The sequence below is a fragment of the Rhinatrema bivittatum genome, chromosome 2, assembly GCF_901001135.1.
Source record: "Rhinatrema bivittatum chromosome 2, aRhiBiv1.1, whole genome shotgun sequence".
Classification (NCBI taxonomy): Eukaryota; Metazoa; Chordata; class Amphibia; order Gymnophiona; family Rhinatrematidae; genus Rhinatrema; species Rhinatrema bivittatum.
The window spans coordinates 238,179,344-238,202,363 of record NC_042616.1 but is presented as its reverse complement, the minus strand read 5'-3'; the positions used below and the strand labels follow the sequence as shown (position 1 = coordinate 238,202,363).

At 45.4% G+C, this 23,020-nt stretch overlaps 1 protein-coding gene across 2 annotated transcripts in view; it reads right to left on the bottom strand.

Annotated features, from left to right (window-relative positions):
- LOC115084421 (ubiquitin-conjugating enzyme E2 E1) overlaps positions 1-22,445 on the bottom strand; it is a 207,000-nt gene extending 184,555 nt beyond the window's left edge. Inside the window, exons 1-3 of one of the 2 annotated variants that reach the window (XM_029589298.1) lie at positions 22,246-22,445; positions 21,091-21,303; positions 19,926-19,976 (exon numbers count right to left, since the gene is read on the bottom strand). In XM_029589298.1, coding sequence (XP_029445158.1) covers positions 19,926-19,976; positions 21,091-21,248 — 209 coding nt within the window. In that variant the 5' untranslated portion in view covers positions 21,249-21,303; positions 22,246-22,445. Of the gene's footprint in view, positions 1-19,925; positions 19,977-21,090; positions 21,304-21,979; positions 22,002-22,245 lie in introns of those variants that run through there. The other variant, XM_029589299.1, reaches the window with a different exon arrangement.
- Positions 22,446-23,020: the final 575 nt, after the last annotated feature.

Genomic DNA, 23,020 nt, shown 5'->3' with positions numbered 1-23,020 from the left:
GCTGCTCAAAACCATCAGATCTAGTTGGGGGGGAAATCGCCCCATCTGGCTCGGATGAGGTCCAAGGCCTCAGACGATAACTCCCATTCCCCGAATCCAACTGCTACCTGCTGAGATAATCCACCTGTACATTGTCCACTCCTGCCACATGAGATGTTGCAATCCCCCGTAGATTCCACTCTGCCCAGACAAACTTCTGGACCTCTAGGGCCACCTGCCCCCGACTCATCGTCCTGCCTTGCAGACTGACATATGACACCTTAGTCGCAATGTCCGAGAACACTCACCAGTCATCCTCGAACCAAAAGAAGAAACTTCAACAGTGCCCTGCAAACTGCTCTCGTTTCCAAACAATTGATAGACCAGGATTCTTCCACTGGCAACCACAGCCCTTAGGCTACCTGTCCTTGACACCCCCCCCCCAAGGCTGACATCTGTGGTCACCACCACCCAGACTGGAACCTCCAGAACGGACTGCAACAGCTACCATGAGAGACTGGATCTGGAGGCCCACTACAGCGGTAATGACCAATGAAATTCCTTCAACAATGATCCCAATGGGACAGAGGAGACTGCTGGAGCAGCTGCATGTGAGCAAAGGCCCATTGTACCAAGTCTACCATAGACGCCATAGAACCCAGCACCTGCAGGTATTCCCAGGTCCTGGCAGTTGCAGAAGACAGAACTTGTGAGGACTTGTGACTGCAGTAAGAAACACCTTGCCCAGCAGAGTGTTGAACCTTGCCCCCAAGTACTCGAAAGACTATACTGGAGTCACAACAGCTCCAGCACCCTCTGGACTGACTGACAGCACTCTTCCTCCGACTTCACCCAGATAGGTCAGTTGTCCAGAAAAGGGTGAACCAGAACCCCTTCCTTTCACAATACAGCTGCCACCACAACCACCACTTTTGTGAAAGTCCACGGAGCTGTCACCAACTCAAGAGCCCGAAACTGGAAATGCTGCCTCAGCACCATGAAGTGAAAAAACATCTGATCCTTCATGTGTATGGGGATGTGCAGATAGGTCTCCATTAAATCAGAGGCCAGAAACTCCCCTTGCTGAACCGCCGCTATCACTGTCCACAATGTCTCCACAAGGAACCTTGGAACTCTCAGAGCCACATTGTACTGCTGAAGATCTAAGATGGACTGAAACTTATTTCCTTCTTGGGAACCACGAAATAAATCAAGTACCTCCCTTGACCAGTCTCCTCCAACAGAACCGGACTGAACACACAAAACCTTTGAAGGTGAAGCAACATCTCGCACCGCCTTTCGTGTGCTGCAAGATGCTCAATGAGACACCATGAAGACCTCCCTGATGGGACGAGAAAATTCTAAAGCACAGCCATCTTACCACCTCTAAAACCCACTAACTAGTCCAAGGTGATCCTAGTCCACTCCTCATAAAAATGCATCAGGCGTCCCCTGAAAGCTTCCATTGCGATGATTTAACGTTCCCAGTGCCCTGACTGGAACCATCCTTGGGAAGTCTGCAGGAACCCCAAAAGGTCTGTCGTTGTCCTGAGCCCTGCTTCTGCTGGGCCATGGAAGAACTCTTGTTGGGATGAAATCTCATATCCCGAAAACAAATGCAAGCTAGGAAAGTCTTCCTCCTGCTCTTATCCTCAAGCAGCTTGTTTCTCTTAGACTCCCCCAAATGCGTCAAACTGTTCTCAGTCTTTTTCAAAAAGAAAATTTCCTTTAAAGAGAAGATTGCACAGTTGTAATTTCGGCCACCATATATTCGCTGACCAATTCCGTAACCACAACAGCTGACATGTGGACGAAAATTGTACAGAGCATCGGCCATATATGCCACCCTGACTTCCATCTGTGCTGCCTGCTTAGAGGCAGCAGCAGCTGACCCCTTCTCCTGAGCCTCCTGAATCCACTGCAAAACAGGTTTTCTGCATGAGGCTCCCACAGATTGCTGCTCACAGACTTAAGGCCAAGACCTCAAACAAACTTTTCAAACTAATTTCCAGCTTTCAATCCTGAGCATCCTTAAGCACAGCTGACCCTGTCACTGGAATTATCGCCTTCTTGGTGACTGCCGAGACAGCAGCATCCACCTTAGGCAACACCAAACGCTGCAAAGGATCCTCGGACAAAGGATATAACTTTGCCACTGCCCTAGCCACCTTCAGACGAACTTCCGGAGCATCACTCTCCTGGTTCATAAATTTCCTAGTCTTCTTAGGCAACGGAAAGGCCTTTGGTGGACCTCAAAGGCCATCCAGGACCTGGTCCACTGTATTATCTGACTCCTCCTGGATCACCTTAATACCTGGGGCATTAGGGGTCTCAACTCCTCTTTGCAGAACCAGCTGTACCGCCCATGAGTCATCCCTCTCTGCAATCAGAAGCTCCTCAGGGTCAGATAAATCCTTGGCTCTGTTGTAGTCCATGCCAGTCGCATCATGTGCCAGATCATCCCCATGGTCATTTGCAAGATCATCCCCTAGTCCACCCTGCCAATCCTCTCCTGGATTGTCCTCCAAGTCATCGGAAGCTTCAGGCCTCTCATCTCCCTCAGGATGGTCAAGGCCCAATGGTGGAGAAGGTCCATGAGCTCCAGACAGAGGACTCCTTAGATCTCTTCGTGATCCTCTGCAACTTCTGACTGAGGGCATTCTTGATTAAGTTTTTAGTTCTCTGCCTCCATCTGCTGGTAGGGATGCATACCACACTTGTCTAGACTGATCTGGGGTTTGAACAGAAACAGGGAATATTTCATGGCTCCATTCAACCTGAAAAGAGAGAATGTGGAGAGTGTGAGGGGGGAGTTTGCTCCTCAGAGGCACCACCTGGTCCCTGTGTGCCCATAGGTTGTGGTAGTGGTGCTAGCAGTCCCTGCATCACTGGGGCACAAGATTGTGGTAGCAGCAGTAAGTTCCTATACCACTTGGGCACAAGGTAGTGGTGGCAGACCCTAACCCTGCACAACTAGTGGTGGTCTCCTTCTTGGGTATTTAGGTAGGATATCATCTGAGGAGGATGTGGTGGTGCCGCTATCTGTTAAGAGAGAGAGAGATGAAAGTCTCAGATTATGAAGAACTGCATTGCAAGTGAACAGAGAAGCACACAGGATAAGACAGATGGGTGTGCCACTTGTCGCCTTTTTTTTTTTTTTTTAGGCAAGAGCTAAATGGGTGCCCTTTACGTTTCCCTGGGACCCTGTTTCCACCACTGCAGGATATTTCAGCAAGCAGTAAGCGCAGCCATAACAGGCCTCTGTGACAACAGGGTGGGACCATCCCCATAAGAAAAAAAACTAACATTTCTCACTTTACTGGGGCCGTAAACTGTTGGAAATAACTTATCCAAGAAGAGTAACATACTTGCCTTCCTGCTCCTCTTGCTTTTACCTTAACTTGTCCAGCCACACTCTTTCCTGCCAGTACAGATCCTAGTCCTCTTTTTAAATCCTCAATCTGAAAAGAATGAAACATGAAAGAAAAACGAGACACATAACCAAAGGCCATACAATTGGGCCTGCTTCTTCCCCTCAACAAAAATTATCTGGACTCTCACTCTTACCTCTTGGGGAAAGGAGGCTTTGGCATTACATTGCTGGTGGACTAGACATCAAGCATCCTCCAACCTCCACTGGCTTCTCTACTTCTCTCTGAAGAAACAGTCTTCCCTCCGCACAATTAGCTGGGCCAGCAAAGCCACATCTCCTTCAGTAAATTTTGGCTTTCGGCCCAGTGGAACAGCTGCAGAATGTGTCCACACATAGGATAGGACATCACAACTTTGATGCAGAAGCAGCATGCATAACAAATATGCGTACAACTTGCATATATATACACATTTTTTCTGCATGCTAGTTGTGTATACAATCTTATGCTGTGCAGATTTGAGCATACAATTATTGTACACACAAGTTGTATGTGGAAGGAGCATGTACAGCATGAGATTTATGGTACAGGAGGGAAGGAGAGAGAGAAAGATCAGACTGAGCATGGGGGTGGGAGAAGAGGAAGAGGATGGTTAGATTAGTGGGGGTTTTGCTGCAGGTACAAGGGAAGGGTGTTTGCACTCAAATAAATCCACTACTGTTGCTCAAATAAAATTTAACAAATATGCAAAGCAACTAAATAAATTGTAAATATCCATGGTGCATCCAGTGGCTTTTCATTTTCAACTCCTGAAATTAAAAACAAGGAAATGGTGTTTACTCTCAGTACTCAGGAAAAATCCACCTTATTCCTCACAGGTCCAAGTAGCAGAGGCAAAGGGGCGAATATTAGTGGAATTCAGAACTTACATGAGTAGTCAGATAGGACTTTCTGCAGATTCTTGTTGCCCCTCGCAATACTGTTCCCCTCTGCAGCCAGAGGCACGGGTGGATCAAATTCCTCTTGAATGCTGACCCTCAGAGCTGTGTACCGAAGTGCCCTCCTGAACAGTCCGAGCATCAAAAATTACTTTATAGCACGCTGTCTGCCTGCTTAATGACTGACCTTGTGTTTGTATGTGCCTCATTGTATAGTCTTTCTGCAGCAGTACATGGGGCCGGGAAGGGGGTGGTAAGGAGCCATGGCTTATATCTGTACCGTGCATTTCCTATGAAAGGAAAATACAAATAAAAATTCCACCACAAATATACTACTGGTGACACCAGTATACACTATTTTGTAGTTTACACTGGTCTCCCCAATTTCCAGAGCAGACACTGTGTGAATAGCACTTGAACACTAATGTAACTCGAGTTTGGTACTCTATCTGCATTCCACCACCCCTCTGCAGCAGTAACCTTATTCCCTCCCTCACCTCCCTATGAGCTCTCCACTGTATAGCAATGAACAGCCGGCCCACTCTTGCCCCATTGGCATTAATAAGTGCCAACCTAAGAACTGAGATTTGTTGCCATAGCTATGGGCTTACCCAGCATCCAGCCATCGCCATATTTTCACATGAGTGCAGACTGTGAAAGAACATATGAATCATGGCAGCTCCTGGAAATTTACAAATATACATCTCAAAATTCTGAATGCTATCACATATGACTTGGACATTCGAGTGGAAATGCTTTCTACTGTGGAAAGCCATCTCATGATCGAACAGAGAGGTGAAAGCAACTTGAGTGCAATCTCTTTCACCTATCATATTCGGTATACCAGAGATATTGTTAAAACCATGCCTTATCTTATGCAATTGCGCTTGCTGCTTAGGATACTGGATATAGTCCAGCACATATTTTGTCATTGCTCATAGTGCCTCGAAAACAATGGCTAGTCCATTCCACCTACTTCTGCAACTTTATTTTAGAAACTTCCATTAGCCAGAAAATGTAAAGCACTGAGCAGTTTCACAAACCCCAGTATAGCATTGTCATGAGCTGTGAGACGGGTGGTCAATATAACTACGAAGCTTCTCGTAAAGGGACAAAATAGCCCTTGAGCTCAAACAATACCTGTGCACCACATCCATCTTAAGCAATCCAAGTAGTGCTGCCTGCAGGGTTCTCTGGAATATGCTTCCAACCTGGACTGCATGGTCCTCTCGGCTTTTTCTTTTGTCTTCTCTCTCCTTATTCTTGCCCACACACGCAAGAAATTGGTGAGCAGAATAAAGAAATACAGATACACCATCTTGCACAAGAAAATGCAAAAAAGAATCCTTCACCAACAACTAGCAGCTAAACTGCGAGTTAACTTTCTACTCCACCTTAGAGCTAGTTTTAAATTCCCAACATTAATCTATGCATTAAGCCATCAGGGTTGTGCACACTTCCATGCATAAGAGTAATGGCTAAGGTCTTTATTTACAATGGATTTACATGTGTGAGTGCTATCCTATACATATTTGTGCACATATTTTATGCATACAAAAATCTTTCCTGCATTGCATGTACCTTGTACACACAGCACTTGGCTCTTTACTGCATCAGCCCCATTGTTTTTTGGCCTTCCTAACCTTCCTCCAATTTACAACAAGGGAAATTTCATACTAGCCTTCCATGGCTTTTGTTCAAAGACAGCTGGCAGTTTCCCCAATTAGGCCTCACCTTTCTCCCTGGCTAAACCATCCATCCTAACTACAATCACAGACCTCAGGAGCCTGGTATATGTGCACCTTCTATCCTACCCATAAAAGTGTCGTTCTTGTGGCTAGGGTCCTGTAAAACTACAAGCTGTAATTGGCTTTCACTTTCAATGTATTCTTGCAAAGCAAAAGCATAATGCTAGCCTGAAGTACAGTAAAAATCCAACCTTTCAATTTAACATTTCTTGTTCAGAATTAGGTTGGTGACTTCAGTTACAGCCCCTTCACAGATCTTTTTCTGCCCTGTCTGTAACAAAGTATTCAAACCATTATGTACTTAAGCTGGGGGTGTGCACTACTATTTGCTTATCTGTAAAATAGTAATTTTAAATACATTCCAGCACAATTAAAATACACCCCCCCCCCAAAAGAAAAAAAAAAAAAAAAGTGTGGCCATATAAAAAAAAAAGTCACCATTCTAAAGATCTCTCCAACATTTACTATCAGTCCTGCTCCCTCTCCCTACGTTAAGGGTGTCAATGCAGCCCTAGTCCCCACCCATGCAAAGAATGGCAATATACCAAGAACTCCTGCACTGAGAATGCTTAGATGATTACTACTTATTTGAAGCTATCCTTTATGCAGTGTACTTTAGTGCTTCTGTTCAACTTTCATTGTCTTGAAAAGCAGCAATTCTCCCAAAAGAAACTAGTAACTTGCAAAACATACCAAAATTGTCTCTTGAAAAACTAGTCAACTACAAAAAAAAAATATATATATATTTTCCATTACAATGCAACAGTGGTTCTCAACTTATTTTCTGTCAGGACACACCTGACAGATGGTTCTCACATGCATGACACACTGAACCCATAACAGTCATGGGGCTAAATGTAAACATGCACAGGAAGCCCCCTGACCCCGAACAATGGATGTAAAGCAGAACTAACAAACAACTCACCCTACACAAAAAATAAGATATTCTGGTTCTGGTATCATCTCAGTAACCAACACAAACTCCTTCTACTACCAGGCTCAATAGCCCTACTTATGAAAAGACAGCAGTTTACCACTAATGCATGTCCTCTTGAGAAAAAAAAGCAAAGAGGACTGATAAATGCCTACATGCTAGTAAAATAACTCACCTCTTGTCACACATACAGAACCAACCTAACATACTCCTAGGATCTGCAATAATGCACATAAACTAATATACACACACAGTTACACCTGTATTATGGAATGCACTCAAACAGTAACAACCCTACCTATGAAAAGGCAACACTACAAATATTAAACCAGGCCCTAAACACTAATACACCTCCTATTAAGAAAACAGAGCAAGCCAAGCAGCTATAGATCCCCAAAGTGAACAGAACATCCAACAATAAAAAAATTAAAAATTCTCCAAATACCAATAAAATATTCCAAAACAGCAGACATCACATAATATTCAATAATTCCAATGTCAATCAATCAATAAAAATAAAAAACTTAAAGCCACCTTTACTTACCCCCTCCAGCAGCTTTTCTACTCTTCTCCCATGCAGGCCAATAGCACTCACCAGAAGCAGTAGTTGCTGAAGCACTGTCCTCATGGTCCTCTTCCTTAGGGCCCATGACCAGTTTCTCTGTTTCTCACACACCAGTCCATCTTACCGACCAGTCTCTCTCATGTACACACACAGGCTTTCCACTCCCATGCTCTCACACCCCCCCCCCCCCCACCAGGCTTCTTACTCCCATGCACACACATGCAGCCTCCGACCAGTCTCACTCTCACAAATGCCAGTCGTCTCCCTGACCAGTCACTCATTTTCTCTCACATACACACACGTCACCTTTCTGACCAGTTTCTTGCAATCACATACATGCTCTCTCTCACTTACATACAGGCTGTCAATCACACACACACAGGTTGGCTGTCTCTCTCTCTCTCACTTCCTGCCCCACCCCCCCTCCCAGCACAAATGGTAGCTACGGCAGCCTCCTCAGGCCAAGAAAGAAAAATCCCATTGGCCATGGGGGGGCTAATGCAATCGGCAAAGGAGACAGCAGCTTCTGATTTTGCTCTGGGCCCATGCTACTGGCTCAAGGCAGATGTTGCTGCTGCTACTTTTCAATGCAGCATGGTTCTTTCTTCCTGCGCACCCCACTGCACATCACTTCCTGTTCCGGGCTAAGGGGGCAGGTGCGGGAAGAAGAAAAAGCCAGCTGCAGTTACAAGCCTCCATTAATACTGCTGCTGTTCCCATCCAGACTTGAACGTGCTTGACAGCCCAGGCGGCAATGACAGCAGTGGGAGAATGTCTTCCTCTCGCTCAGTGGAGGATGGGGAGGGAAGAGCAGCGGGAGACCAGGTAGCGCGCGACACACTGGTTGAGAATTGCTGGTCTAACGGAAGTTATATATATATTTACACCCTTGGACTTGTAGGCAGAACAAGAAGAACCTGGAACACACAAAACCAACCTGCATACTTCACATTGCATGACATATTTCTTCTGACTTGCTGCCTCTAACCCAGTTCCACATGTTCAGCTGTTATTCTTAATAGGCTTCACTTGTCCCTATGGTGTGAAGGGTTGCAGTCTACACAAGGACTGTGTGTCTCTTGCTTTACAACTTCAAAATCATATTAGCTCAGTTTATGAATTAAAATCCCTTCTTTATGTATTCAGTTACTGCACTAAGAAGACAGAACAGAATGCTCAGGCTGTGTTTGTATGTCACTATCATCAGCTGACAGACAAGGGCTGGCCAATGTACTGACATCCCATGTTAAAAAGAACATAGTCTTTTATCACTTAGTAAATAGTGAACAAAGTCATTTTAATCAGTTGACTGAGCTGATACGCGCTCAGAGAAGGTAACTTGAAGGTTTCAGTTTTACATAGCAATTTATAGTGGAAGGAGCACCCTCACATATTCCTACAAAATAGCAGAGGAACAAAGTAGGGGGAAAACAGACAAGTAGGGGATATGGATTAAACAGCAAGTGCATGTTCAGAACTAATACCTTAGATTTGTCCCATTATGAAACTTCCAAAAGGATAACTACAAAACAAATATAGAAACAAAAACGCAAAATAACTTCAAAAGATTCCAAGAAGCCATTTCATACAAAATACAAAGGCACTATTTCAATTGTCTGACAGCTGAAAAGTTCAAAATAGACCTAAAAAGTGTTACTATTCATGATTCAATGCCATGGATTCTTACTTGGAGCATCTTTTTTTTCCTGCAAAATCATCAAACAGAAATTAAGCACTGTTTTGATACTTTTACAGCACATGCATTCGCATCAGAAAAATATGTATCAACAATACCACAAAAAAAAACAAAACACCAAGCTGTAAAGCCTTCAGAGAAGTAGGGGGCTTAATATAAAACAAGACCATGATTACACTGAAAAGTTAAATTTCACTGAAGTTCAAGGGTTGAAAATTCCCAGGAGCCTGGCACTGGCTCAGGAAGAGCCACTCTAGCAGGGAAAAAAAAAAAAAAAAGGTTGCAGGGGGGTGGGAGAGACAAAGTGAAAAAAAGAAATCAAATATTAGAGAAAACAGAACAGCTACAAATGTCAAGACAAAAAAAAAAGCAAGCAAAGATGAAAAAATTCTGAAAGAGAAAAGGAAATCTGAAAACTATTTTTTGTTTTGTTTAAATCCGTGGCATAGCCAGAACTGATTTTTTGACTGGACCCAAGGTTAACATGGGTGGACACTAGGCATACAGGTCTGAGCCACTGTAAGCACTGATGTAGAAAGCCAATCACATCAAAACACCATTAATTCCCTGGACCCACACAGTAATAATCTTAGCTATGAAAGAGCAGTACCTCAAAATACTGCAAGGTGCCCTAGAACAGTGTTCTCAACCAGGGTGGAAGCAAAGACAACTTTGGAGACAGGACGTGCAATTTTCAATGAACCCTATGGTACCTACCGTCTCTCCTGAGTCTTACTACTTACTATGATTGTTTTGCTACTACTCCTCAGTTGCAGTAGGAGAGCAAGCAGAATTGGGGAGATGGAAGGCACCAAAACAATTTATTAGTGAATAGGTAGACTAAAAATAATGGAGCCTACACTAAATAGTGAGGGTTTTGGCAGGTTAACACTTAATACACCTTTTTGACTAGGGGCCTTTAATAATTGCTATGAATTTGTGATGTGTGTGACCCTAAGGTACAGAAGACAAACTCTTGAAAGGGGTATAGTAGTCATAAAATGTTGGAACCAATGCCCTAGACAGAAGCTACTAAATATAGAATAAGATCAGAAATTAGAAATATGTAGGCAAAAGGTGAACTGGAAACCCCAAAAAGCCAGGACCTGCCAGCTGAGCAACCTCAGCAAAAGATAAATGCATTCTCTCCTGTACTGTACAAAATACAAAAATATTGGATGCATACATTTTCCAAAAGTGAGAGAAAATGAAACATTTCCAAAAGAAAAGTGAGGAGGAAAAACTCCTGGGAGGACATAACATTTACTTTTATATACCGCCTCTCTTACACAAAGGAGACAAGGCAATTTACAACAAAAAATAAGTACAATACTAAGCATAAAATATCTAAAATACATCAGCAAAAAAAAAAAAATCTTACAAAAAAGTGCATCCATCCTCTACTATAAAAAACAAGAGAAACAGCAATTATTGCACTAAAATATGCTATATCCTACCACTAGGCCATAAAACGTGATCTCAATTAGATGCAATATGGGACAGCACCAGAACCTGAGAATTTTTCTTGATATTGTCCCTTCTTTAACCTGTAAATGTATTTTAACCTTACTACATGCATTTTTCACAAATCTCTCTTAAACACTGTGTATTACTTTAGCATCGCATGTACAAACTGTCCTGCCAATCAAGTTTCCTTAATCATAAATAGTCTCAAGTCTCAATCTCTATCCCCAGGGAGTATCTTTCTCTCAATGCTCCTCCTCCCCGCATGGTGAGAGCCTGGCAGGGAAGATAAGGGTTGAGAGACTGCTGAGACACTGCTGGGAATAGGAAGAGGCATGGGAGATAAGAATTTTATTCCCTCTACCTTGTCCCCATCCCAAACAGTCTCACTTTTACCCCCCTCCACAAGTATCTCATTTCCCCAGCATCTCAATCACCATGGCCTCACACTCATTCCCCTGACCCCCACCCACAGACTTGCATTAATCTACCCAGAAACCCACCAGCCTAGTGGGAAGGATGAGGTTGAGACTTGTGAAACTGCTGGGGAAAGGGAGGGGCATGGAGGAATAGAGTCTCATCCTCTGTAGCCTGCCCCACCTCAAACAATCTCATTTTCATCCCGTATTACTGCTTTCACTCTCTGCAGCCTCACACTCATACCCTTCCCAACTCCCACCCCACCACCACAGCCTCACATCCCACAGCTTTACACTCATCCCACCCTTGGACTCCACCCCCCCAATTCTCAAAAACCATTTTGTACAATATTGTTTAAAAGTAAAATGAGAAAAAAAAAAAGATTTCTGCATTAAAAAAATAAATAAAGCAACTGTATTTTGGGGTTTAGAGGTTGGGCTCTTTTTGCTATTACCTCAGCCTCATTCCAAATAATTTGCTACAAGGGAATTTCAAGATCCCTTTGTTAAATTATATTATGATAAGAGCAAGTTTGCTCACATAAACAGTGTTTTCCGTAGATAGCAGATGAATTAGCCATGCTCTCTGGGAATGTCCTCCATGTCACTAGGTGGCGGAGCTCTCAAAGCTGAAAACGTAACTTTGATAGTGAGGCGTGTCTGCTTGAATGATCCCGCGCTGCCTCAAGTCTCCTCAGTCTGTATTAAAAGCAAGATGAGATGCAAAGTGAAAAACTATCCTGGGAGGCGGGAAGGTCAGCATAGCTAATTCATCTGCTATCTACGGAAAACACAGTTTACGGTGAGCAAACTTGCTCTTTTCTCGTAGATAGGCAGCATGAATTAGCCATGCTGTCTTGGAGTCCCCAGCTAATGTAATGAGCGCATATAGCTCATATCATATACCCCTGAAGCAACCAGGAAAAATGTGCTCAAGGCTTAGACCATAGGTGGACAGTTTATGATGGTGGTGTCGTAGTGGTTCAGATATGCAATATCCGGGAACTGTGTCTGTCCCGTGTGCATCATCCGCAGTCTGTTCGTAAAGCAGTAGCGGGAGGTTATCAGATATAGCCTCCACCAAAAAAGAGCATTCTCAATAGCAGGTCCCACAATGTGAAATGCCATGCCCCCCCGAACTCAGATTAGAATCATGCACAACGAAAGAAAAATAAATAAATAAATAAAACGAAAAACATGGCTGTTCCAACAGGCCTTCTTCTAACCCACCCGCACCCAATCTCCGCATGAATCATATCCAATTTCTCGTAAACACTACCGTCCAATCTGTACATAGTTTGTTAGCTTCTGTTATCCCCTCTCCTAACATACTTAATACCAGTTCCAGTTATTTGTTCCCCTCCTTTGTTGCCATTCGTTCCATGTAATTGTTATGCCATGTTTTGTTTCCTGTAAACTGATACTATGTGAAAACGGCTATCGGTATATAAAAACCATTAAATAAATAAAAAATAAAAATAGCGCGTACTCTGCGGTTGTGTTGCAAGTACCAGGGTAGGTCATTCATGGAGATGGCCCAGTGAATCAAGTACAGTATGGACTTGGTGTATGAAATAGGCTGTAAACAGGGTCTTTGAATACTGCTGACAGCTGAGAAGCAGTCTGAGATCCAAGTCAAGAGAGTGTCATTGAAGATAAGCAGTTTCGGGCATTCAGGAGTCAGATGGATTGTGGCGTTGTGAAAGTGATGTTCGGTTACAAAACAGCATAAGGAGGTATGCGCGGCCTGGTAGGCCCGAGGTTTTGGGAAAAAAAACCCCGGGGAGGTGATGGCTTGATCAATGTAGAAACTGACAAGCATCTGTGCACGGAAGGCGGGATGCGCATGAAGCGTAACCCTGTCATGGTGAAATCTGACAGGATGGGTAGCCCAAGATGGTTTGCAGTTCACTGATGTGCCTGGTGGAGATGGAGGCGATTGAAAAGGCAGCCTTCAGGTGAGGGATATGGGGTGAGAAGTGTGCAGGGGTCCCTGTGGTGGGAGAATGAATGTGCTATGGCACCCTATTGTGTCCCATGGAATTATAGGCTTTCGGTCCGTAACCAGAAAAAACGCAAGATCCCCAATGAACTTGGAAGTGAGCAGGGGCAGAGAGCAGACAGACAAAGTGAAGTGGCATGGGTCATGGCACTGAGGTATGTCAGAGCCGAAGCTGGTCAGAGGGCTGCGGCAAAGAAAGTGGAGGAAGCCTGGAGATGGTCTGGTGGACCTACGCTGATAGCAAAAACACTCGAAAGTGTAGTGTGATTTTTTTTTTTTTTGGTAGTTTATGCGAAGAAGAATGTGTTCTGCAAGGAGAACAGAAGAACTTCAAGCTTAAGGGAAAAAAAACCCGGATCTGGGACCTGAGCCGTGCAATTTTCAATGGGTGAAGCGGTGTAGCAATTACCGCTTAGGCGAGAAGGGGTTGGATGTTGCTCAGAGGGATTGGTGGGCCAACGATAATTACATTAGGGAGGCATATTATGACTGTTTGGTTTGACACTAGAGCATTAAATTTAGGTTCACGTAATGTAGTTCTGGATAGCTCCGTGAAGGTCAGTAATGGGAGTAGACTGTCTCAGTCTACTGGGACTGCAACCTGTGAGAGAGGATGGGCAGTTGGGCAGCATTAACAAAATAGGTCGAGTATATTGAGCTGCTTAGATGCGAAGAGATCGAGATGTATCTTTCCATTCCTTTTTTTTTTTTTTTTTTTTTTTTTTTTTTTTTTTTTAAGTTGACCTCACTTGAAATTACCCAGTCGAGGGTATGAAAAGTAAAGTTGAATGTCTAGAAGTTGTTATTTACTGCAGGTAGAAATAGAACGCAGGGAGATTGATCTGCTGCCTACTTGTTCGAGGATTTCTACTGGAGCTCTGCAGGGAATCCGGAAACTGACCGTCCTCTTTTGGCGAGGCAGAATGGGAAAAATGTGATTGGTTGGGCGGAGCATGAGGATGAGTCTACAAAATTGTCCTCCCCGAATGACTGAAGAGCGAGTCGGGCCCCGAAGCTCCTGTGCGGGTGATGTGTCGCGCCCGCTGAAAGTGGGTACAGTCTGTGATTCTGTCAATGGGTGCAACAGGGGACTGTTGGCACAGTAGTGGCGTATGATGTGGGATGGGGCAAGCCCACAGGTAACACCAATGTGTCCCACCATCACTTCAAGTCTCTGCGGCTTCTGGGAGGGAGTGAGCCAGCAGCAGAGGGAAGATGAAAAGCTGACTGTATTGGGACCAGTGTGAATGGCACATGTTGTCACGTATGAGGTGCGAGAGATTGAGGATGTCCTGTGACCGAGAATAGTGAGGACTCGTCGGGCTGAGGTCCATGGTGGTCTCTTGATTGTGATCAATACGTCTTGCCAGGGCCTGTGTTCAGGTTGAAGCCTGTGTGTGTTGCAGATGGGATTCTGCGTTCGCAAGTAGTGTGGGTTAGGCAAGAAGTAGTAGTGCATGGGAAGATTGGTCGCAGGATGGATTGGCTAGCGGCCACCCGCAGGTAGTCGTCCAGGTAGGAAAAAAAATCTGGATCCCATGTCGACGAAAGGGGTGTGGTAGTACCATCGCGGAATCTCTGGTGACAAACTCGTGGTGTCGGAGGATTCGTTCCTCATTGGGTATCTTCTGAGAGAACAAAGGTTCGGGTTCGACAGAGGCTATCGTACTCCATGTCAAGGGGAGTAGCTCTACGTGGGAGGAGAGGATTGATCTCCTGTAACAGAAGCCTGTTGTGCGGATTGCGGTGGGCCAGGCAGTAAAGGTGCAGTTAAAAAGAAGCTGAGAGAGAGTACCTCCATAGAACGCAGAGAGTAAACGTCGATTGACCGGTGTCCAGGGATAGAATGAAGTGGGGAAGCCCGCTTTCTATTAAAAGTGGTGGGAATAGGGCATCTTAGAAAACTTGGCGGCTTGTGGAGGCTGGCAGGGGGCTCACGAACGCCACCGCATCCCCTGCAAATGTGAAGGCTGAGGCAGACACCAGTGGGTCAGTAAACCAATATGGTCAGTAAAGACTATATAGATAGAAAATAAAGTCATGTTTGTCCGTGGCTGATTCATCAAATCATATTGCTGGACGATTTTTTGTTTCCATAGGTGAGGAAGGTCGTTCACCGCATGTAAATTTGAGTAGAGATTGAAACCTGGGAGGGTTTTTTTTTTGTCTCTAGAACCTTGATTGTTTTTGCCCATCTGTCACCAATAAGAATTTTGGGAAGAAAGGATGGTTTGTCATTTAATAGCACAGCTATTCTTGTCCGTGAGGTCAGCGATCGCGGTCATGGTGTTGGCGGTGGATTTCTCTGAAAACATCTAAAACTTCATATAATTGAAGAAGATATCGTGAAGTTTTGGTTATGACATGTAGTGCTCAAAATAGAGTGTGTCCTGGGACAGAGGCTTCAGAGACTAAAGACATGCGTGTAAGACCACACTACACAACCCATGTGGCTTTTTATTGTGTATTGGAGTGCCCTTCGATCGAAAGGGCCGAGACATGCACTTTACTTGCCCGGGGCACTTTTTTTTTTTTTTTGAGGTCTTCTTGATAGGACGTTGGCCACCTTCAGGAGGGGTACGCCCCCGGCTTTTTTTTTTTTCTCTCAATAGGCAGGGTGTCGCAAATACTCTGTAGCATTCCAAACATCTGTGTGTGGGTCACGGCGTCTAAGAGTTTCCCCACATTGAGGCTTTGTCCCTCTTTTTCCCGGAAGTCAATGAGACAAATCCGATGACGGTGAGACCGGTTACACCACAGTGCAGTAGGGTGTGAGAAGCAATCCATGGAAAACTTGCCCTATGGATTGTAGTGCCCTGAGAAATTCCTGTATGGGAAGACAGTGGAGGGGAGCTGACGGCCGCAGAAGGCTGCAATATGGCAACCGCAGGGCGAGCAAGTCCAGTCGGGTGGCTGTTGAAGTTGGTGCTCTACAATCGATAAAAGCTGCAAGAGCCCTGGTAGTTGGAAACATTTTGAGGGATTCTATCCGCTGAATGTAGCACCATGGCTGGGCTGCAGTGCCATTTGGGTGCAATGATGCCAGCTGAATGACCTTCCAAATCAGAAACTGGAACATTGGGTATCACCCCTGGATCCAGTCAAATCCCAACTGAAGTTTTGACTGGGTAGCTATATTGGATTTAGAAACTGATGGTAAGATCTTCAGCCCTATTATCCGAGGTGAGAGGGACCCTAGACCATCTCCTCTGAGGAAGAAACTGATTCTTCAGAAAACCACTCTGGGGATCTTCAGTGTTCCAAAGCTGGCAACAGAAATGGTCTGTTGGTCCTTTGTTATATCCACTGCTTCCTTGACTTCATCCCTAAAAAGACTAGCCACCACTGCATGGCCTGTTAGGCCTTTGTGAAGATGGGCAGAAAGGCTTGTTGACATTCACAGCCATGAGAATTTGTATGTGTTGAGGGCCATTGCAGACCCTCTTTAGGTTGTCTCAAAAAGACTATAGATCATCCAAACTAAATATAACATTTTTTGCCTTTCTTCATAAGGGTGTGAAGTGTATTTAGTTTCTCTTTAGGGAAAGTGTCAAATTCTGCTGCATCTTCAAAATGGCATGTAAGTATTCAGCCATGAAGAAAGAACTGTTAAGAATCTATGAGAGACTGTAGCACAGTATTCTGGTAATTGTGCCTCCTAATGGAGGTTCAAATTCCTAGTTTCACAATCTGGAGTTCACCTTCTTTGTCACCAGGAATCCACTGTGTGGTTTCCAATATTCCTTGCAAACATCCTGGAAGAGAGGGTGAATGGACAATTCGACCAACTCTTTCAGGGTATTGAGGTACTTCAGAAGACCAAGTAAAGATGTCTTACCAACAGACTAATGTTTGAAACACCAGTCCTCTATACATTGAAAAATTAAGGAGCTTTGAGATGGTGCTGAGCCAGAAGCTGATACCACAATAAGTCTGATCTTTGGCAAGAATCAGCAAAATTCTCCTCTCCAAATCTATGTCAAATCAGATGATGGTGGTTAGGCCTCATAGAAGACTATATATCCCTGATGGTCCTTTTGAGGAATGACTTGAAGGCTCTGGAAAACCAGCTCTAAGTGGCCTTGGCATAGGACACAGTTAACCTCCAATCATGCCAACTTCAATGTCTGTAAAACCGCCATGACATCTAGGCTTCTGGAGCTGAGCGAAGAGCTGTATCAACATATCTAAACAGAAACTCTAGATTCAGTGCTTATTGGCTCCAGATGCAATAGGAAGATAAAAAGACTTGGCTCACCTCTCAGACCCCTTGGAATGAGATGTGCTGAGCCTTTGTAGCCAACTGCTTGGAGCTTGGCTTGAGTTCACAAGCCAGAAGGGTATGGAGTCTGTCATTTGAGGACCAAACAACTATGGGTGGCATCCTGGAGCAGATTTCACAGCCATCAGTGTTATGGTCCTTCCCAAGGCAGATTTAGCACACTTCGTTACACAATGGCTATCCTGTCTGTGCATTTGAGAAGGAATTTGGAAAAATGAGCCAGCAGTTTCAATGTAGCAAGAAAAAAATGTAGGTGTGAAAAGGAGTGGGCAAGAAGACTAGCTACACTAGTGCCAAGTCAGAGGAGGCACCACACAACCCTTTTGAGTCAGTCTGTGAATGTGTGAACCCAAAAAGGAAGGGGGATGCTGAAAGCAATCCTTGCTCAGGGCACCATTTTGTCCAGCAACTGCCATGAAAAGCTCAACCAAAGGCTTACCCAAAATGCCATTTCATACTGAAAAAAAATAAAAAAAATCGAGGGGTAGGGTAGAGAGTTGATTTGGCAAGACGTTTAAGAAATAAAACTTGAAGGGCTGCAAAAAAAAAAAAAAAAAAAAAAAACCCAACACACATACCCCACACATCTCAACTAGGAAACTAACAAGGTAAAATAAAGTTGCTGGCCAAGGCCAAGAACAACATTAGCACATACACAGAAGAAAAGCCACAGACCCTGCTGGAGCCCACTCAACTGGGCCAGCAAAAAAAAAAAAAAACAAGTAATTGAAGGTCAGTCACAGTTCTATGAACATGCAATAAAAACTTTGAAGGTTTTTGTTTTTTTTTAAATTATGTTATCTTTAGGGTATTTTCAGCCAAAACAAATGACTAGCTTTCTGCTTAAAAATTCATCTAAATCTAGCCAGTCAAAATTTGAGCAGCTGGGGTTGCTTGTTAAAAATCAGCAATTACTAGCTAAATTATAAGCCTAACTCAGGGATGCACCTGGAGCTAAATTTGGCCAGCTTGTGAATTTTAGTCAGTGGAGAAAAATGTTTAAAAGCAGAGGTTTATCTATAGGTAGCTAATTAAAATTTTAGAATATTCACCTCTCATATCTTAACCAAAACAGTGTGAAAAATGTGTTCTGTTTAGCACCATGCATAGTCATGTGACTCACTTATTGATCTACACTCTGCTACAAAGCTCCACCTCCCAGGCCCTGATTGACAGTTCCCATACAGCATGGCTAATTCAGCCCTGCTTATCGACGGGAAAAGCATATATTACAGCCTGTAAAGAACTCAAGTCTTCTCCAGACCTAGAACTCTGCACTTCATTGGATACAAAGTCTTTCTTCAAATATCCATTGCCAATTCCCACCATATTACTACTAATGTTGGCACAAATGCCTATGATAGCTGAAAGAACTTAGTACAAGTACAGAGTATCAATCATACTGAGGGGTGCTACTGATATCAAAAATGACTCAGTGGCTACCCATTCAACCCATGTATGAAATAAAAATGGAAATCAGTTAATGGACAGCACTCCATATTTTCCTTTTAGATAAGTTTTATTTACTGAGGTACATTAACAATATCATACTCACATTCCATTTTTATATAGACCCTTTCAATTGCAAAATTTTACTGACTTAGCACTTCTGGCATTCTCTTCTGCACCCCACTCCTCCTTGAAAATGTAATGATACATACAGACAGCCTAAGACCTACCCTGATGCTGTACTAGCATGCCGTTTTTCCAATGACCCGATGGAGAGGATAACTCTTGAAAGTTCATCATATTAAGTTAGTCCAATAAAAAACATATTACCTACAACTTGTCTATTAACCCTTAATTCCATTTTTCTTTTTTAAATCTACAAAGTGGTTCTCAAATCAAATTTCAGAAGACACCCTTGCTTAGGTCCAGATTTCAGTGTAACCTGATTATGAAAGTTAAACATTGTTCTTGAACCAACTGAATACAGATGTACCATAGTCACTGTGGAGATCCTGGAAACCAGTTTGAGAACAAAATTTAAAAATGTAATGTAACTTGCAGGTGTAATGGGTGATTGAAACTAGAGAGAGAGAGAGAGAGAGAAGCAAAAGTCACCGAGAAAGGATGGCCGGAAAATAATGGACACACCACCCCCTCTCTAACTCTACCAAATTAAAGTTGTGGAATACACAACCGCCCACATTATAAAGCGTCATTTTATCAAAGGGTATAAAAACCATCAGCCTCAATAAAACCCACCTACTTTACATGATAAACAAGAAAAAGCCAATGCACACTTGACATTTAAAATCATGGACCGACTCAATAACCAAAAAAAGTTTCAAACCAACTGGAGAAAAAAAAGAAAAAGAAAATTACACCTCTCCATTCCCCCAAAATAAAAGTCTATATGCCGTTTATTTCCAGAGCTAAGATGCAGGAGCAGAAAATGATGACAGGAGGAAAATCTTTTCCATGAGCCCTACACATTTGACATCCCCCCCTCCTCCCCAGCATGGGCAGCCACTCAGCATTTAAAGCCCGTCCAAACCCACGTGTGTGTCGGCGGTAGACAGACCTGCAGTTGGGAGGCGGGTCCAGGGTGATGTCAGCCAGCTCTTTCTGAATTCTGTGGGAAGAAAACGGGAAGTCGCTCAGTGCGGAACCCCAGAAGCCGCCGCCGCCGCCGCCGCCGCCACCCCCCACCTCTGCAGGTGCAGACATGCGTCGGGGGAGGCAGCGCCCGGGGCTAGGGGAAGGGAAGGGCAGTTATTAGGGACGAACGTTAGGGGGCGCGCGCGTGCGCTGCCCTATTAACGACCACTCCAGGCGGGGTAGCGCGCACGCGCAGAGCAATCACCCACTCCCCCCCCCCCCCTTGCCAACCCCCACCCCGAAAAAAAAAAAACCACAACACACCACACGGCGAGTTTTAATATGGCGTCCATGAAGCCTTCGATTCCGTTCGGGGAACGGGCAACCCTCCAGCCTTCCACCGTGGGGTCAGGGTCCACCGCTTTTACCCCCCCAGGGGGGAAGGAGACTGGCATGGCGGCCCAAGTTCCAAGATGGGGGCGCGCGACCGCGATCTCCCCCGCGCAAGGCAAACGGTTTAAGCTAATATGCAAATGAGGGGCGTCGGGGGCGCGCTGCGCGCGCGCTCCCGGAATCTCAGGCAGCGGCGGTAGTAGCAGCAAGCAGGCAGCTGAGGAGCCGGAGGAAACTTAAAGGGGAAGTGGACATTTTCAGCCTCCTGATCACCCCCACCCAACCTCCCTCTCAACATCCCGGCCCTTTGTGTCTCTTACGTCCATGCCACGCTGAAGCAAGGCGCCCTACCATCAACCTTTTTTTTTTAGATCTACTTTTACACATTTTTTTGATCAGTGGATCTTTTTACTGTATAACCACCCCATCAAAATGTAGATCCAGGTTAAAAAAAAATCCCCCCCCCCACTTCCTTTTACTGTTTTTTTTTCACGCCGATGATGCGGGCCATAAATTAATAGGGATTACTTATTTAAAGCTACATTCTACCATAACTTGACAATCACATGTCTATTTTATATCTGCAAACAAATTAAATTAATCCAGTACAAAGGGACAAAATCCCTCTTCATGTAGTTCCCCCCCCACCCCTCACTGGCAGAATGTCTATGCACACCAGTGCTGCTGTCTGAATTGTGTGTATACACCTACAGAGACATACATACAATTGTTATGATGATGATGATTATTATTACCTTTTGGCGCTTGTGGAGAGGAGTTTGGAATTTTTGCTCATGTTGACTTTACTTTCCTTTTTCTTGGGGGTGGTGGTGGCCGCTTCTTTCTCGATCTGTTGGTTTGAAGATGTGGATGAAGAGGAGCTGGTGCTGGCTCTCGAATCGTCATCCGACATAGCGAGATCGGCGATCAGAGCCGGGAAGAGGGAGAGAGAGAGAGAGAGAGGCAGCCTGCAGGGGGAGGGGGGGGGCAACACAGAGCGAGAGAGAGAGAGAGGAGACCCGAGAGATAACTGACGACGGGGAGCTGCAGACATTGCACCCACCCTGCCACCGGACCCACACCCCACCTACCGATCCTGCAATGCTCCCACCCAGCGCCCACTGCTTTCTGGAGCTCCCTACCCCTCCGCACCCCGGATTTGCAAGCAATGCATCTCTCTCTCTAATACACATAAGGTAGAAAGACTGTCTCTGCTGCAGCCCCCCCTTTTGAAGGAGGGAGTGAGAGGCTTACAATATCTAGAATAAATAGTCGGGGTGGGGAGAGTGAGGGGAAGCAGTCTTCAGCGGATCAAAAGAAGTTTCAGCCGTACCTTTCTGGCTTTATACCCAAACTACTGATTACACATAAATAAACAATTCCAACACCAGCAGAAATAGAGAGACGCGCACACACACACCCAAAACCCACCTCCCTAGCCGCCAGCAGCGGCTGTGCTCCCCATCCCCCACTCCAGCACAGCCCCAGGCTCCCGGGAAGGAGACGGAGCTACGTGTGCCCCCACCCCCCACCCCAATCCTCGGGGCAGGGGCGGCCCAGGCCTGCCTTCCCCTAGTAGGAACCTAATAAACTGAAAAAAAAATGAGGGGGAGGGGGGGGGGCAAGAATCCAGGCTTCAGATACCTGTTGGCTCCATTTCCTCCTCTTGGGGCCCCTGCAGTCCCTGTGGCAGACAAAACTGGGTTGAAAGCAAACCGCTTCCCCCCCTCCCCGCCTCCCCCAATCCTCTCACACAGCCGGGGAGAGGAGGAGGAGGATTATCCCCCCGAACAGGAGACAGAAGAGGGAGAGTCGGCCGAACTAGGAGCCTTGTCCCCCATGACCTCTCTCGCCGTCCCCGTCCCTGTCCTCCCTCCCTCCGCGGACGGCCAGCCGGGGGGTCTCCGTACCTCTCTTTGTGCAGGGCTCCGCTCTCGGCTCGGCCGGGCCTGGGCACTCGTGTCTCCCTCGCTCTCAAGAGAAGCGGAAGTGCTGCAACAGCAACTATTAAAGCAGGCAATGGCTTCTCCGCCTGCCTCCCTCTGGCCGGAGCGCTCCCGGTGAGACAGCGCTCACAGCTCCCCCCCGGTACTGTGCGGGACGGCCCTCCTGCTGTCACACTATTAAAAGGTCCCCCCCCCCCCTAACCCCCGCCGTGAGCACTCCGGACTGTCACAGCACGCTGCCCCCCCTCCCTTCCTCAAGTCCTGCTTATAATTACCTCCCTTCCCCCACCCCTGAATTTTGTCACAGCATGCACAGCTCCTGGTTACCCCTCCCAATGCCTCCTCAGACAGTCAGAGCCCTGCTAAGAATTAACTATTACCCAACCCCACCCCCAAATAAAAAGAAATATTGTCACATCATCTAACCCCCCTTCCCCTCAATGCCATATACCTTGGTACTCCCCTCACGCTGTTAGAGCTTTCTAAATAACATCACCCCTCACCAAATACTATCACCGCACGATACCCCCCACAACCCTGATTGTAAATCCCCCCCCCCCCCCCCCCGGCACTCAATAGTATAATAAAACATCTCTGGTCCCTAGCTCATACTACCATGCACATTCCCCAATATTCTCACAGAAAGTACAGTCCCAGGTACCTCTGATAGTATTATGGCTGCTTTCTCAAATATTGACACAGCACTCACATCCCTGGAGACCCCTCTCAGCCCAACTAG